Source organism: Hippopotamus amphibius, chromosome 2, assembly GCF_030028045.1.
Source record: "Hippopotamus amphibius kiboko isolate mHipAmp2 chromosome 2, mHipAmp2.hap2, whole genome shotgun sequence".
Lineage (NCBI taxonomy): Eukaryota > Metazoa > Chordata > Mammalia > Artiodactyla > Hippopotamidae > Hippopotamus > Hippopotamus amphibius.
The window spans coordinates 21,289,713-21,302,059 of NC_080187.1; the positions used below are offsets into that span (position 1 = coordinate 21,289,713).

The window sequence follows — 12,347 nt, forward strand, 5'->3', positions numbered from 1 at the left end:
CTTTGGAAAAGAATCTAGCAGTTTCTCAAAGAGTTAAACACAGAGTTACCATTTGATCCAGGGATTCCACTCCTAGCTATATGCTCAAAAGAAATGAAAACATGTGTCCACACAAAAACTTATACACAAACATGTATGGCAGGGTTATTCACAAGAGCAAAAAGGTGGAAACAACCCAAATGTTCATCAACAGATGACTGAATAAATAAAAGGTGGGAGAGGCATACAATGGAATATTATTCTGCCATAAAGAGGAGTAAAGCCCTTGGTACATGCTACAACATGGATAAACCATGAAAACCTCATGCGACATGAAGGAAGCCAGTCACGAAAGACTTAACATTGCATGATTCCATTTTTAGGAAACGTCCAGAACAAATCTATAGAGACAGAAAGGGGATTAGTGATTGTGTAGGGCTGGAGGAGATGGGAGAATGGCTGGGTGATAGCTAAAGGGTATGGCTTCTTTTTGAAATAATGAAAATGTCCTAAAACTGACTATGGTGATGGTGGCACAAGCCTGAATATACTAAAAAACCATTGAGTTGTACACTTCAAATGGATAAACTGTATGATATATGAATAATACCTCAATAAAGCTGCCACCAAAGCAATTTACAGATATGATGTTTCTATAAATCAGAAACAGCTATAGTTTAAAAAAATAATAAAAAATAAAAGGCTTACAAATATCCTTATTATATAAAGAGCTCTTGTGAATTAATAAACTATAAACAGCCCAACAGAACAATGGATAAAAGATTTGAACAAGCTACTCACAAAAGAGGCAATGTAAATAACTAAAAGGCATATAAATATGCAACATCTCTAGTAATCAAAGAAATGAAGCTACTAAAAAGTGTAACAAACACAATGTTGGTGAGTGTGTGTGGAAATGGTTTTTTTACCCAGACGGTCTCAATTTGCTTGGGACTGAGGGCTTTCCCAGGAAGCAAGAATTTCCATGTTAAAAAGGGAGAGTCTGAGGCAAAGCAGGATGAATTGGTCAATCTTAAGTGGGATTATAAATTGGTACAGTCATTCTGGAGAGTCACTTGGCAATGGGTATCAAGAACCTTTTTTACAAATATATATCCTTTCACCCAGAAATTCTACTACCAGGAATTTATTCTAACAAAATGTTCATTTGTCAACAAGTATTTGTGGGGGGCCAAAGATGTACACTGGGTGCTGCTGATATATCTGCAAAGATTTTTATCTCAGGTTTTTGTAACAATGAAATATTGGCAACAACCTAAATGCTGACCTACTGGAGATTTTTTAAAATAAAACCTGTTTCATCTACACAATGAAATACTCTATAGGCACTAAAAATGATGTAGAAGAACATTTATTGACATGGAGACATGGATACACTACATTGTTAAATGGAAAAAAGCAAGCAACCCCAATTTGCAAATAAGATATATGTGTGTATAAGCAAATATCTGACAGGATATACCCCAAAATGTTAACAGTGGTTATCTCTCGGTGCTGGGATTAAAGGTAAACTTCTTCCTTCTCCTGTTCCAATTGTATTAAATGTTTTCTTCATAATAAACATGAATTACTTTTGTAACAATACAACAAAAGTCAACTGCATTACAAAACAAAAACAAACCCACACCTGCCCTGCCCTCCTGAGTGGAGGCCCAAGGAAGGACACTGCAGAGTCAAGCACAAGTTCACACTTGATCTAGCAACGACGCTACCCCCAAGTACAGTCGTCCCTTGGTTTCTGCAAGGGGGTGCAGAGGGGGGTGGGGGGAAGGTGTCGTTCCAGGACCCCCAGCAGACACCAAAATCCAGGGATGCTCAAGTCCCTTATATAAAATGGCATAGTATTTGCATAGAACCTATACACATCCCTCCCATATACTTTAAATCATCTCTAGATTACTTATAATACTAATACAATGTAAACAGTTGTAAATACAATGGAAATGCTATGTTAATAGTTGCCAGCTCAGCAAATTCAAGTTTTGCTTTTTTGGAAATTTCTGCAATTTTTTTTTTCTCTCTGCGGTTGGTTAAATCTGTGGAAGCAGAACCCACGGATACAAAGGGCTGTCTATACCTGCTACATGCCAGGCACTTTGCACAGACCATGCCCCTTAATCCCCAGGAGAATCCAATGAGAGAGATGTCCTTGTCTCATTTGAAAGAGGTTAGGTGACACGCCAGTAATCCCACAGCTAGTGAGAAGCAGAGCTGGGATTTGAACCCTGGCCTGCCTACCTCTAAATCAGGCTCCTGCCTCTACCTTAGCTACCTCTGCTTGTTCCTGGGGATGTGCAGAGAAAGGTCCCAAGCCACTGGGCCCTCTGTTCTGCAGACTGGTTCTATGCGGGCCCTTGTCCTCCCTGCAGACAGTCTAGGGGGCAACAGAAGGACAAATCAGCAAGGGTGCGGACAGCAGCAAAGGGAAGGCGTGGCGCTGGCAGGCCAGCTGGCTGAGGTCAGGGCTTGGGGCAGACTAGCCGGGGACTCCTCGCCTGCTGGGCGACAATCAGGAAGCCTGAGCACATCCGGCCCCAGGAGTTCCCAGGCTCTGTGCACTCCCAGAGGCAGGGAGAGAAAACCTTGCCCAGCCTGCTACCGCCCTGTTAAAAGCAGGAGGAAAACAGCCTGCCATCTGGGACCTTCCCTCTGGGCTGGGGATGGCTGACCAGTCCTTTCCCCACTCCGGGCCTCCAGGGTCTCCTCTTCTGTATGAGGAGAGGTTGTGAGGGCCGATGGCTCCAGGACCCTCCCAGATCTGAATTCTCTGAATCGATGGTGCTTCCTCACAGAGGGCCTGGCAGGAAGAGGAAGGGGGTGAGGCGTCCCACCCAGCTCCCGAAGGAGCCCCCTCCTCTTCCCCTCAGCTCCGTTCCCACTACTATTTTTAGAACAGGGAGCCTCTCTCCGCCAGCCCTGCCCTGCTCAGAGCTCCAGGTAAAACACAGCAGCCCCATTCACTCCACTCCAGCAAGAAGGCACTGGGAATTTATAGACAAGCCAGCCGACTAGACAACCTCTCCCCACACCACTAGTCGGGCTATTTCTCACTATTTCCATTACAGCCCAAAGTGGCGACTTACTTTTCCTAATGACAACATAGCTGAGTGAGACGACAAGTGTCTCTAAGACAACCTGTGCCCCTCCCTGTCCCCAACCTGGCAGACTCTTCAAAGGTCCCTGAAGAGGAGCGCTGGGCAGTGGGTCCTAGTTCCAGCTCGAGCACTAGCTATGTACCCCTGGCCAAGTTCTTGCCCTTCTCTTGGTCTTGGTTGCCACAAATCAGCTTGTAATCGATTGATCCTGGTGGGGGGCGGGGGAGGCTTTTCAGTTCCACACTCAAAGATTCTGCAGTTCTATGAAAATTCTAGTCACTCATGAAATAAATATGACATTCTCTGCTTTTGGGTGTGTGTTGAGCTGTATTCCCAAATCATCTGAGAGTTGATGACGGGTCTCAGAATGCATTTTCCCATTGAAAATTGTGTTACATAGAAATGGTGGTCAGCTTCCTTAGCCTACTGAACACTTAATGTTCTCCCACAGGAGAAATAGAAACCTATATTACCATAGAATTTAACCAAAATGGAAAACCACTAACATTTAAAAGACACTGTTTTAGAAAATTTACCCTGAGTAGCGTTTGAGCAAAAGAAGATATATATTAAAGGCAATGAAAAAGTCAGTGGCAACTTCTGGGGAAGAGTCTGAAGGAGACTTCTGACCACACTAGAAACTAAAGGCACTGCGCGTAGACTCTCACTACTTCCACTAAAAGTTAGCTTTATGCCATCGGCCAGGAGTTAGAGAGATTAAAGAACATATGTGTAAATAATAGTCCAGTGAGCAGGAAAAAAGAAGGGACAGGGGAAGTTTCCACGTCTGAAAGCTCTTTGCCACCCTCCCAGGGGCGAGCCTGGAAGGAGGCACATTTAGGTGGGAGGAGGCAGGTTGTGCTTATAATTTTAGTGCCTATGATGAGGACGCCTTCTGGTACACGGTCCATAAGTATACATATTTGTCTCAAGTACATGATGAATATTAACCATGTACAACATTTGCATATAGTCACACACATACACTCTTGTTTCAATATGAAGACCAAAATGTCTGATTTCTTTTTTCTTTTAACCTGTTATTAGAGTCCTGAGGCTTTGAAGATGACTCCTGGAGATCACCTAAATTCAACTCCCTCATTTTTCTTGGTAAAGAAACAAATGATCAGAGAGGTGAAGTAATTTGCCCAAAGTCACACAGTGAGTTACAAGCAAAATCAGAATTGAACCAAGATCTTCAAAATCCTACTCTGGTTTTCTCTGAGGGCAAGGAACTCAGTGAGAGGGGAGCTCCACAAACCCAGGGAAGAGAACCATAGGAGCAGTTCTGATCAGGTCTCCTTCCCTCTGAGGATGCCCAGAAGTCAGCGTGGATATGGTGGCATCTATAACCCTGAAGTGAGTCTGGCCAGATTAGAGTGTTAAGACCAAGTGGGGATCCAGGCTCTGGTCTTACAAAGCCGAGGTGCAGTGGAAAAAGTTCTGAGCCAAGAAAGTCAGGAGACCTGAGTTCTAGTCCTGGCTCTGCCACTACCTTGTCCCATGAACCCGGCCAGGTCACTTCCCCTTTTTGAGGCTCAGTTCCTCTCATCATCACGTGAGAGGCTTGAACTGTATGGCCCAATTCAATTCTACAACATCTACTGAGCATCTGTCAAGGACCGGGCAGTCACCGAATCAGAAATAAATAAACCATGACCTCCACTGGCTCCCAAGGAGCTCACGGTCTTGCAGGTGAGACATATCTGCCTAACACACTGTGCTAAAGATGAACAGGATACTGTGGAACACAGAGGGGGAAGCAGTGACTTCTGATGCACGCCTGAGAAAGGTGTCCCGGGGGAGCCTTGAAGGCTGAGGACTGCGTGTGGCAGAGGAGGGCAGGCAACATGAGGCAGAAAAAACAGCCTAAACATGCACGTGCACTGGGAATTCAGAGAAGGAAAATAATCCAATACGGCTGAGCTGTGGGCGCAAGGCAGGAGGGCAGAGCAACCGCGGAGAGCCTTAAGAAGCAGGCTGGGACCATGGCTTCCCACGATGGTCTTGAAGCGGGCAGTGTGGCTGCTCCGCCTCCCGACCCCTCCCAGCGTGGATGCTCCGTGACTGTCGGAAAGTAGGAGAGCAGAGCCAGTGCTCTGGAGCGGGGCTCCCAGGTTCCAATCCAAGACACCCACTGGCTGTGTGACCTTGGGCAAGTTTCTTCTCAAAGACTCAGCATTCTTATCAATACCAATTGGGTATAATGAGAGAAAACGTGTAACGATGACAAAGAACCTCACGAGGCTGTAGTGAGGATTAAAGAGACAAGGTAGGTGAAGAGCCTGGCATGGCTCCGAGTTCATGGTCTAAGTGCTCACTTGTAACTTACCCACTGTTGTTATTCTACCTTTAAATCAAGGATCTGGGGACAATTTGGAGGACCGTGGCCCTATTCAGAGAAAGGCTTGAAGAAAGATAAGGTCAAAACAAGACAGAGGGTAAGACTGTGCTATCTTCCTTAAGAACATAAAAGACAGCAAGATGGCTGAGGCCAAAAGGAAGGTGGGGAAGAAGGCAGTCTCTCCACAGCCAGACAGGCAGCAAGGAGGAGAGGGCAGAGAGCTGGAGAGACTGGAAAACAGATGTTTTGAGGGAGGAGGGATGGAGAATATCTGAAATCTAGCCTGTTTGACACCCGGTTACTTAGGATTGAGATTCGAAGTCAGTCAACTAGCAAAATCAGGGCCCAAAACCTGGAGCAGGCTCTCTCCCCACCCTCGACAGAGCAGAAGTCAGAGCCCTCCTCCCCACACTCACGCTCAGTGCATCTGGGCCTGAACCTGAGCTATCCCTTTCTGCCTTCGGCCACTGCTCACTGCGGCCAGGTACCCCAAGACTGTAATGCTGGTCCTCCTGAATGCCAGACTCAGATCGGGGAGGGGGTAACCCAACCATGCCAGTGTTGCTGAGAGCCTGTCTTCAGGACTTCCATCTTGTCTTTCACTTCAGACTTCTTAAACCTTGTGTGAAGCTATTCACCTTTTCAGCCTGGACCACCCCTGAGCCACATCAACTCGAAGTTTATTTTCCACTGTATAGGGAATAAGGCATCTCATTTTATTAGTCCTAAAGCATCCCCTCTACAGTTTAAAGGGCCACAATTTCTACATGCCAGATATCTTCCTCCTGGCTCTTCCTAGATGATTGATGATTGATTTCTCTTACTTCCACTCCTAAAAGGCAAACCTTTGCATCTGGAGAGAGCAATGGATCAGGTTGAAAGGCCTTGGCTTGAGGACTAGCTCGGCCTCTTACCAGCTATGTGACCTTGGATAAATCACTTAACTTCTCTGAGCCTTAGTCCCTTTCAGCCATAAAACAAGGCTGTGGGGAGGCCTGAGGGAGATAATGCCTGGGGATCCCAGTTGCCATCTCTGAAGTCCATGCTCTCGCTGTGGGGAGCCCTCCCACGTTGTGAAACTGCCTGCACCTTCCATTTGCAGAACACTCTTGGTGCTGGGTACAAGAAATCCAGGCTTTGGTGGCAGAATTTATGAAAAAATAATTTAAACTAAAGAATAAAAAAACAAGGCATACATAAATAAATGTCATCATTATTTCCAACAGGTCCCAACTCCCAAAGGGCCAAAGGACCTAGGCAGTAGAGACCAGGGCATGACTGCTTACAGGAGAGATGGCGAGTTTCAACAGACCCAGAGCCTGAGACAATAAGAAAATAAGAAAATGGGATCAAAGGATGTGTGGGGAACTTAAAGAATCACTTTGTATTCAAATCGCACAGATGGCCTTTTCAACAATAAATGGTTGTGTTCCACACTCCCAGCTCGCAGGCCCCGAGACACACACCAAGACAATTGGCCCATCCGGAAAGAGACCATTGTGTGAGCTTCTTAGCGTGATTTATGTGGAGGGAGGGGCTCGGCCATGTTTCCCGTGATTATGACTCTCAAGTGCAATTTCGATGTGTTCATCATCCTGGATGACTGGGGTGGACTCGGCTGCTGAGGAGCACTGGCCACCCGGTCATGTTTCATCTTCTCGAGCCCGTGGAGCCAAATTAATTGTCTCATCGATTGGAGAGGCAGAGCGGCGATGACGCTGTGGCTCACCACAGTCACTGGGAAGACAGGCCCAGGGCCCTCCAGGAGCTGATGTCTGCTTCCCCAGCAGCCAGCCAGGTCTAGGACCCTGAGGGGAGCTTCCGCTCTACTCAGCAGCTTGTTGGGACAAACTGGAGGAAAGTGCTGTCCCCAGAGCTAAGTGCCACATTCCGAGTCTCCGTTTCCCCGTGGCCAGAGCTCCCGTCCTCTGCACCTGTCTGGTGGACAGAGGTACGTCCCCAGGTCTGGGAGAGAAAAGCTCGCTGCCTTTCCAGACAGGCGATTCTCCTGTGCCTCACACTCCCCTTAATGTCATTTTGTAAGGGAATCAAATGAAATCATAGTGCAGCTTGCTGTCTGTGCAGACTCAGCTGCTCAGCGTCTCAGAATTAACCCTGCAGGCGGAGTCTCGGCTGACAGACACTGTGGATCACTTGTCCCACTTCAGACCCAGGCTGTTCCCCTGCTGGGCAGGGCACTGGGCCAACCCCCTGTTAGATTACTGATGTGACATGTCTGATCTTTCCTAGGCTGGGAGGAGGGGCGATCTGTGGGAGGTAAGGGACAAATTCTCTTCTGGGCCACCCTTTCTGGGGGGTCAAGTAGCCAAAGCAGCTGAGCAAACTCACCAGGGCACAAAACCCCTCTCTAAAGACACAGAGAAGCTCCCAGCTCCAAGGGGGCTTCTCTAAACTGAAATTCAGCCTCTCTGACTCCCTTTCTATGCAAGTGACCCTGATCCTACACAGACCCTTTGTGTGTGAGCTATGCCTGGGCAGTTAGAGAAGGGTGTGAATGCTGCCTGGACGCCGGGCTGCAGCAGGAGGTGCAGCAGGCGATGAGCAGGCTAAGCTCTAATCGCTGTCCCCTGGTAGGCCTTTTGTCAGCCTCATGGCAGGACAGTCTCCTCTAGGTGTGCTGAACCACACTCAGCCCCAATCCCTGACCCTAAGGAGCTCTGCGGAAAGCAAACCCAGTCAGTTTCCAGAGGGCTGTGTTCCAGCTTCCTATCAGGCCATCCAGCACAGGATGGAGGGACAGCACAGGACACCCCTGCTATAGGCTAGGGGGTTGTGAACTTGACCACCTTAGCCAGGTGAAGCATCTGTAACTCCTAACGCCCAGGGACATTCTCAGAACTCAGCACTGGCCCCCACCCAGGCCTCACCAGGAGAGGGCTCTGTGAGGAAGGCCCTCCCTTACCTGTACCCACTGAAAGAGTGAGACAGTGGAGGATGAGGGAGAGAGGGGTGGAGGGACAGGGAACTCTCTCTTCTCATCCCAGAGCATCCCCTACCCCAGGGTCTAGGCATTCACATACTCGCCTCCCCAACCACCATCCAGGGTGGACCACCATCACCCATCACCTGGAGGACTGAAGGGACCCCCGCCCCCTCAATCTGGTCTCCTGACACCCACTTGGGCCTCTCCTTGGGTTCTCACATCATCTAGAAATGTCCCTGAGATTCGATGACTCCCTTTCTCAAAAGCCTGCAGTGGTTTCCCACTGTGTCTCAAATGAAATCAATACATTCATTAACCACCAAAGCCCTGTACAATCTGGCCCCCACCCACTTGGTCCTCCCCCTGACTAAGCTCCAGCTCCAATGGCCTGGCCTCTGTTCCTCCAGCACACCATGCTCCTTCCTATCTCAGGTACTTTTCACAGGCTGTTCCATCTGTCTGGAAAATTCTTTCCAAAGTCCTTGACTGGCTAACTCCTTTCTGGCCTGCAGGTCTTGGCTTAAAACTTATGCTCTTCCCCTGCCCCTCCCCCATCAGCCCCCTCACATAGCAATCTCAATAATATTCTCTCTTACAGGAATCCTTTCTTCTCCTTCATAGATTATCACAGTTTGTAATTACATATGTGCAAGTGTGTGTGTGTGTGTGTGTGTGTGTGTGTGTGTGTGTGTGTGTGGATATTTATGTAATGCTCACTCCCCTACTAAGACTGAAATCTTGATAAGAGCAGAGACCATGTCCATCTCATTCTCCACATATCTCCAGCTCTTAGCACAGAGCCTGGCATAAACTGGATACCCTAAAAATATCCGGTGAATGAAGGAATGAATGCATGAGTACAGATGAAAAACAAGTGAATGGGTGGAGATGTCTTCTGGCAGCAGCGGATCTTGGCATTGTTCTGCGTCAGGGCTGACCTCTCCCAACCTCTCCTGCTGCCTTTAAGGCAGGCGCTGGAACCACCAGAAGCCCAGATGCTATTTCACCTGCTTCTTCCTTGTAGGGAATAAGTTTCTGGGTCTTCTCCATTTGGGACTTTCTGATCCAGTCTGCATCTGCCCACAGGGCCTCTCACACCACTGTGGTCCTTCTGACGCCAGTTCACACACACCCGTGGGGCCACTCCCTTCAGATGACCCTGGGCCCACCATCTTGGTCCTCCGTTTTGGGTCCAGTTGAGGTGAGGTTACTGTGTGGTAGGGGATGCCCAAGAAAGGGTTAAGTTGCCAGAAGCAGTGTCCCGCCCTTGGGCTTCCTCAGCCAATCAGAGTCTGTCCTGATGAGGTAAAGCTTCTATCCTGGGTAGCATTGGTTGAGTTGGCTGGCCCCATCTCCTGCTGGAGAGAGCCATAAGGGTGGAGTTTCTGTGGAACCAGACAGAACTGGAATTAGCTCGCTGTCGACTTGGGCCAGGGCTGCCTGACTCCAGGACCTGCCCCTGCTTCTTTCTAAGGTGCTCAGACAGACACTGGCATGTCCAGGGCCCCGTCTCTAGCTGCCCCAGTGGAGATGACAAGGTGGCACGCACCTTGGTGTCACACCTGGGAGAAGTCTTACAGCCAGAGCACACCCAAGAGGCCTCAGTTTCCCTGCCTGGTCCCAGGAATACAGCAGGTGGCTACCAGGAAGTGACAAGGAGTAGTGTCACATGGGCTCAAAGCGGCAGCATTCAGCTTCAACGAACAAGGCCACTAGATGAATCTTCCTATATAGACATAACTTTAACAAGAATAATAATTCAGAGTTCCTCTTGTGCGCCACTTTGCTAAGCACATTACATGAGTTTAATCCTTACGAAGAGCCCTGTTCATCCATCCACTTTACTAATGAAAAACCTAAGTCTCAGAGAGGCTCAGTGCCTCTCCTGAGGTCACAGAGTGCTAAGAGCTCACACCTCCCATATCACGATGTTATTTTTGAATCATCTGTTGGCACATCTGTCTCCACTGCTGGACTGCAATTTCCTAAGGAAAGAATACGACAGATTCACCCGTGCGTGCCCAGCACTGAGCTCAGGGTGCACCCTGAGAAAGGCCCACTGCCCAGGCCAGTGCTGTGCATGTGGTGGGGGCTCACGGAAGTTCACTGACAATGAACGCGCAACCAAGAGCCTCCCCCTCCAAAGGACCTAAACTAGTATCTGGCCCAGAGCAGGCATTTATTTCTATATTTGATTGAAACACCAACACAATATGTGTCTCTTCTTATTAGCTTAGAGCCTTAACAGCCACAGGTAGGATCACCTGTGAGTGCTTCTATATGAGCAGCATGGCAGGGAGTTCAGTAGAAGTCATCCCAGGTGGAAGAAGACAGGCAGGTCCCTCAAGGGATAGACAATGACGCGAGAAAGGGGGCACAGTGCTGGTGAGTAAGAACGGGGTGGTGAGAAGGAGGAAGCTGGGAGAGGAAAGGAAGCTGGGCCACTTGTTTCTTCAAAAAGAGAGAGCACGCAGGCCCACCTGGAGCAGCCTCCCACCTGCCCCAGTCAGCCAGGAGTGAACCGGGGAAAGGCAATGGAGCCCCCAAGAAGGGATGCAGTCAGCTGCTGCCTGTCTTACTGTGCCCTTGCCCCAGCCAGGACCCCCACACTGCAACCCACAGGTCACAGGCACCTCAGACACAGCACAGAAAGTCTATGCTTTCCCCTCCTCACCGCCAAGAGGGGAGCAGACCTGGCCCCTAAGGGCAGCACACTTCACAGGCAATCAAGTTATATAGAAATCTTCAGGGTATAGTTCTCTAATGGAGACTGGACGACTCCAGGTCCTCAACTTTCATGAGAATCATTAAGCTTGAAGAGCTGGGAGGAGCCACCTGACCAATGAACAGATGGAACCACTGAGGCCACAGCAGGAAGCAGTTGCCAAAGGTCACACAGCAGGGAGTGGCACAACTGCCTCTCTACGGTCCTCTTCCTCCAATTCCCTCTGTCCTTCCCCAGAAGCATTTCATATTCAGGGCATATCACATTTATTATGTTTCACAAATTGGGGAAGAACTTTTGCATTTTTTGAGATGTTTGAAGAATCCCACATTCCAAGTGTCAGCAAACACTGTTGAAAGGGACAGGGTTGAGGTTGGGCAGCACGGGAGTTTGGGGAGCTGCCTTGCAAAGCCCTCTTTCCCCAGAGAAGCACTGGAGTTGGGGGGACAGGGAGTGGCTTAGGCAGCGATTTCCATTCTGCAGCAGAAGGTGTAACAGTCTCAGAACAAAGAAAAGGCGTTAAAAAAAAAAAAAAAAAAAAAAAAAGGCATGCTCCTCAGTCAGGGCTCGAAACAGATTTCAGGCAAAAGTGTTCTGCTCGACCAAAGCAAGAAGCCAGTCTCCTTGCTCTGCTTGGCCTTCCCTCTTCCCTCTCCCCTAGAGGACAGCAAGCCTAGTAAAAAGGCTGTGGCCCAGCCCTCAGCAAGGAGGTCCATGGTCACCTCTGAGGCAGCCAGGACCTGACTGAGCTGAGCGGAGGTGGATTGCCTGTGCAGCCTGGACAGCCACCTGAGCCTGGCCATTGAGAGTTTTTTGCTGAAGCACTCCTGGAACCACATGGGGCTGGAGAAAATCCTATTTAGCGGAACTTCTCTCAGGAAGCATTCTGCAAGCGACTAGAAGGAATGAGCTGCTAAGGCTCTTCAGGTGTGTATGGTGGGAGTAGGGTAGATGGGACAGCACGATCCCTAAGAGGTCTGCCTTCCGAGGAGGGCCTGCCAAGTGGGGGGTGCCAGCTGGGCGGGCCCGTTCTCGGGGGAGGGGGCAATCCTGAGGCCGTCCCAGCGGTTGGGCCCTCCTTCGTCTCCCTCCTCCTGCCCAGCACAGAGCTTCTCCATTGAACACATGTTTAAAGAGTTTTGACTTGAAGCCGTGTCCAGCTGTTGCCTGCCCAGGATGCCCATATATTTTGGTGTGACCCTGAAGCCAGGTCCCAAACCCTCAGGCCTTCCAGGGTCA

At 49.1% G+C, this 12,347-nt stretch overlaps 1 protein-coding gene across 7 annotated transcripts in view; it reads right to left on the reverse strand.

The window, feature by feature from the left end:
- The window catches only part of RGS3 (regulator of G protein signaling 3), a 141,081-nt gene that overhangs the window by 44,832 nt on the left and 83,902 nt on the right, over positions 1–12,347 (reverse strand). For 2 of the 7 annotated variants that reach the window (XM_057724649.1, XM_057724652.1), the window contains one exon: positions 3,849–9,768. The exons of the other annotated variants lie outside the window; for them this stretch is intronic. In XM_057724649.1, the coding sequence (XP_057580632.1) occupies positions 9,661–9,768 (108 nt within the window). In that variant the 3' untranslated portion in view covers positions 3,849–9,660. Of the gene's footprint in view, positions 1–3,848; positions 9,769–12,347 lie in introns of those variants that run through there. 7 annotated transcript variants of the gene reach the window in all.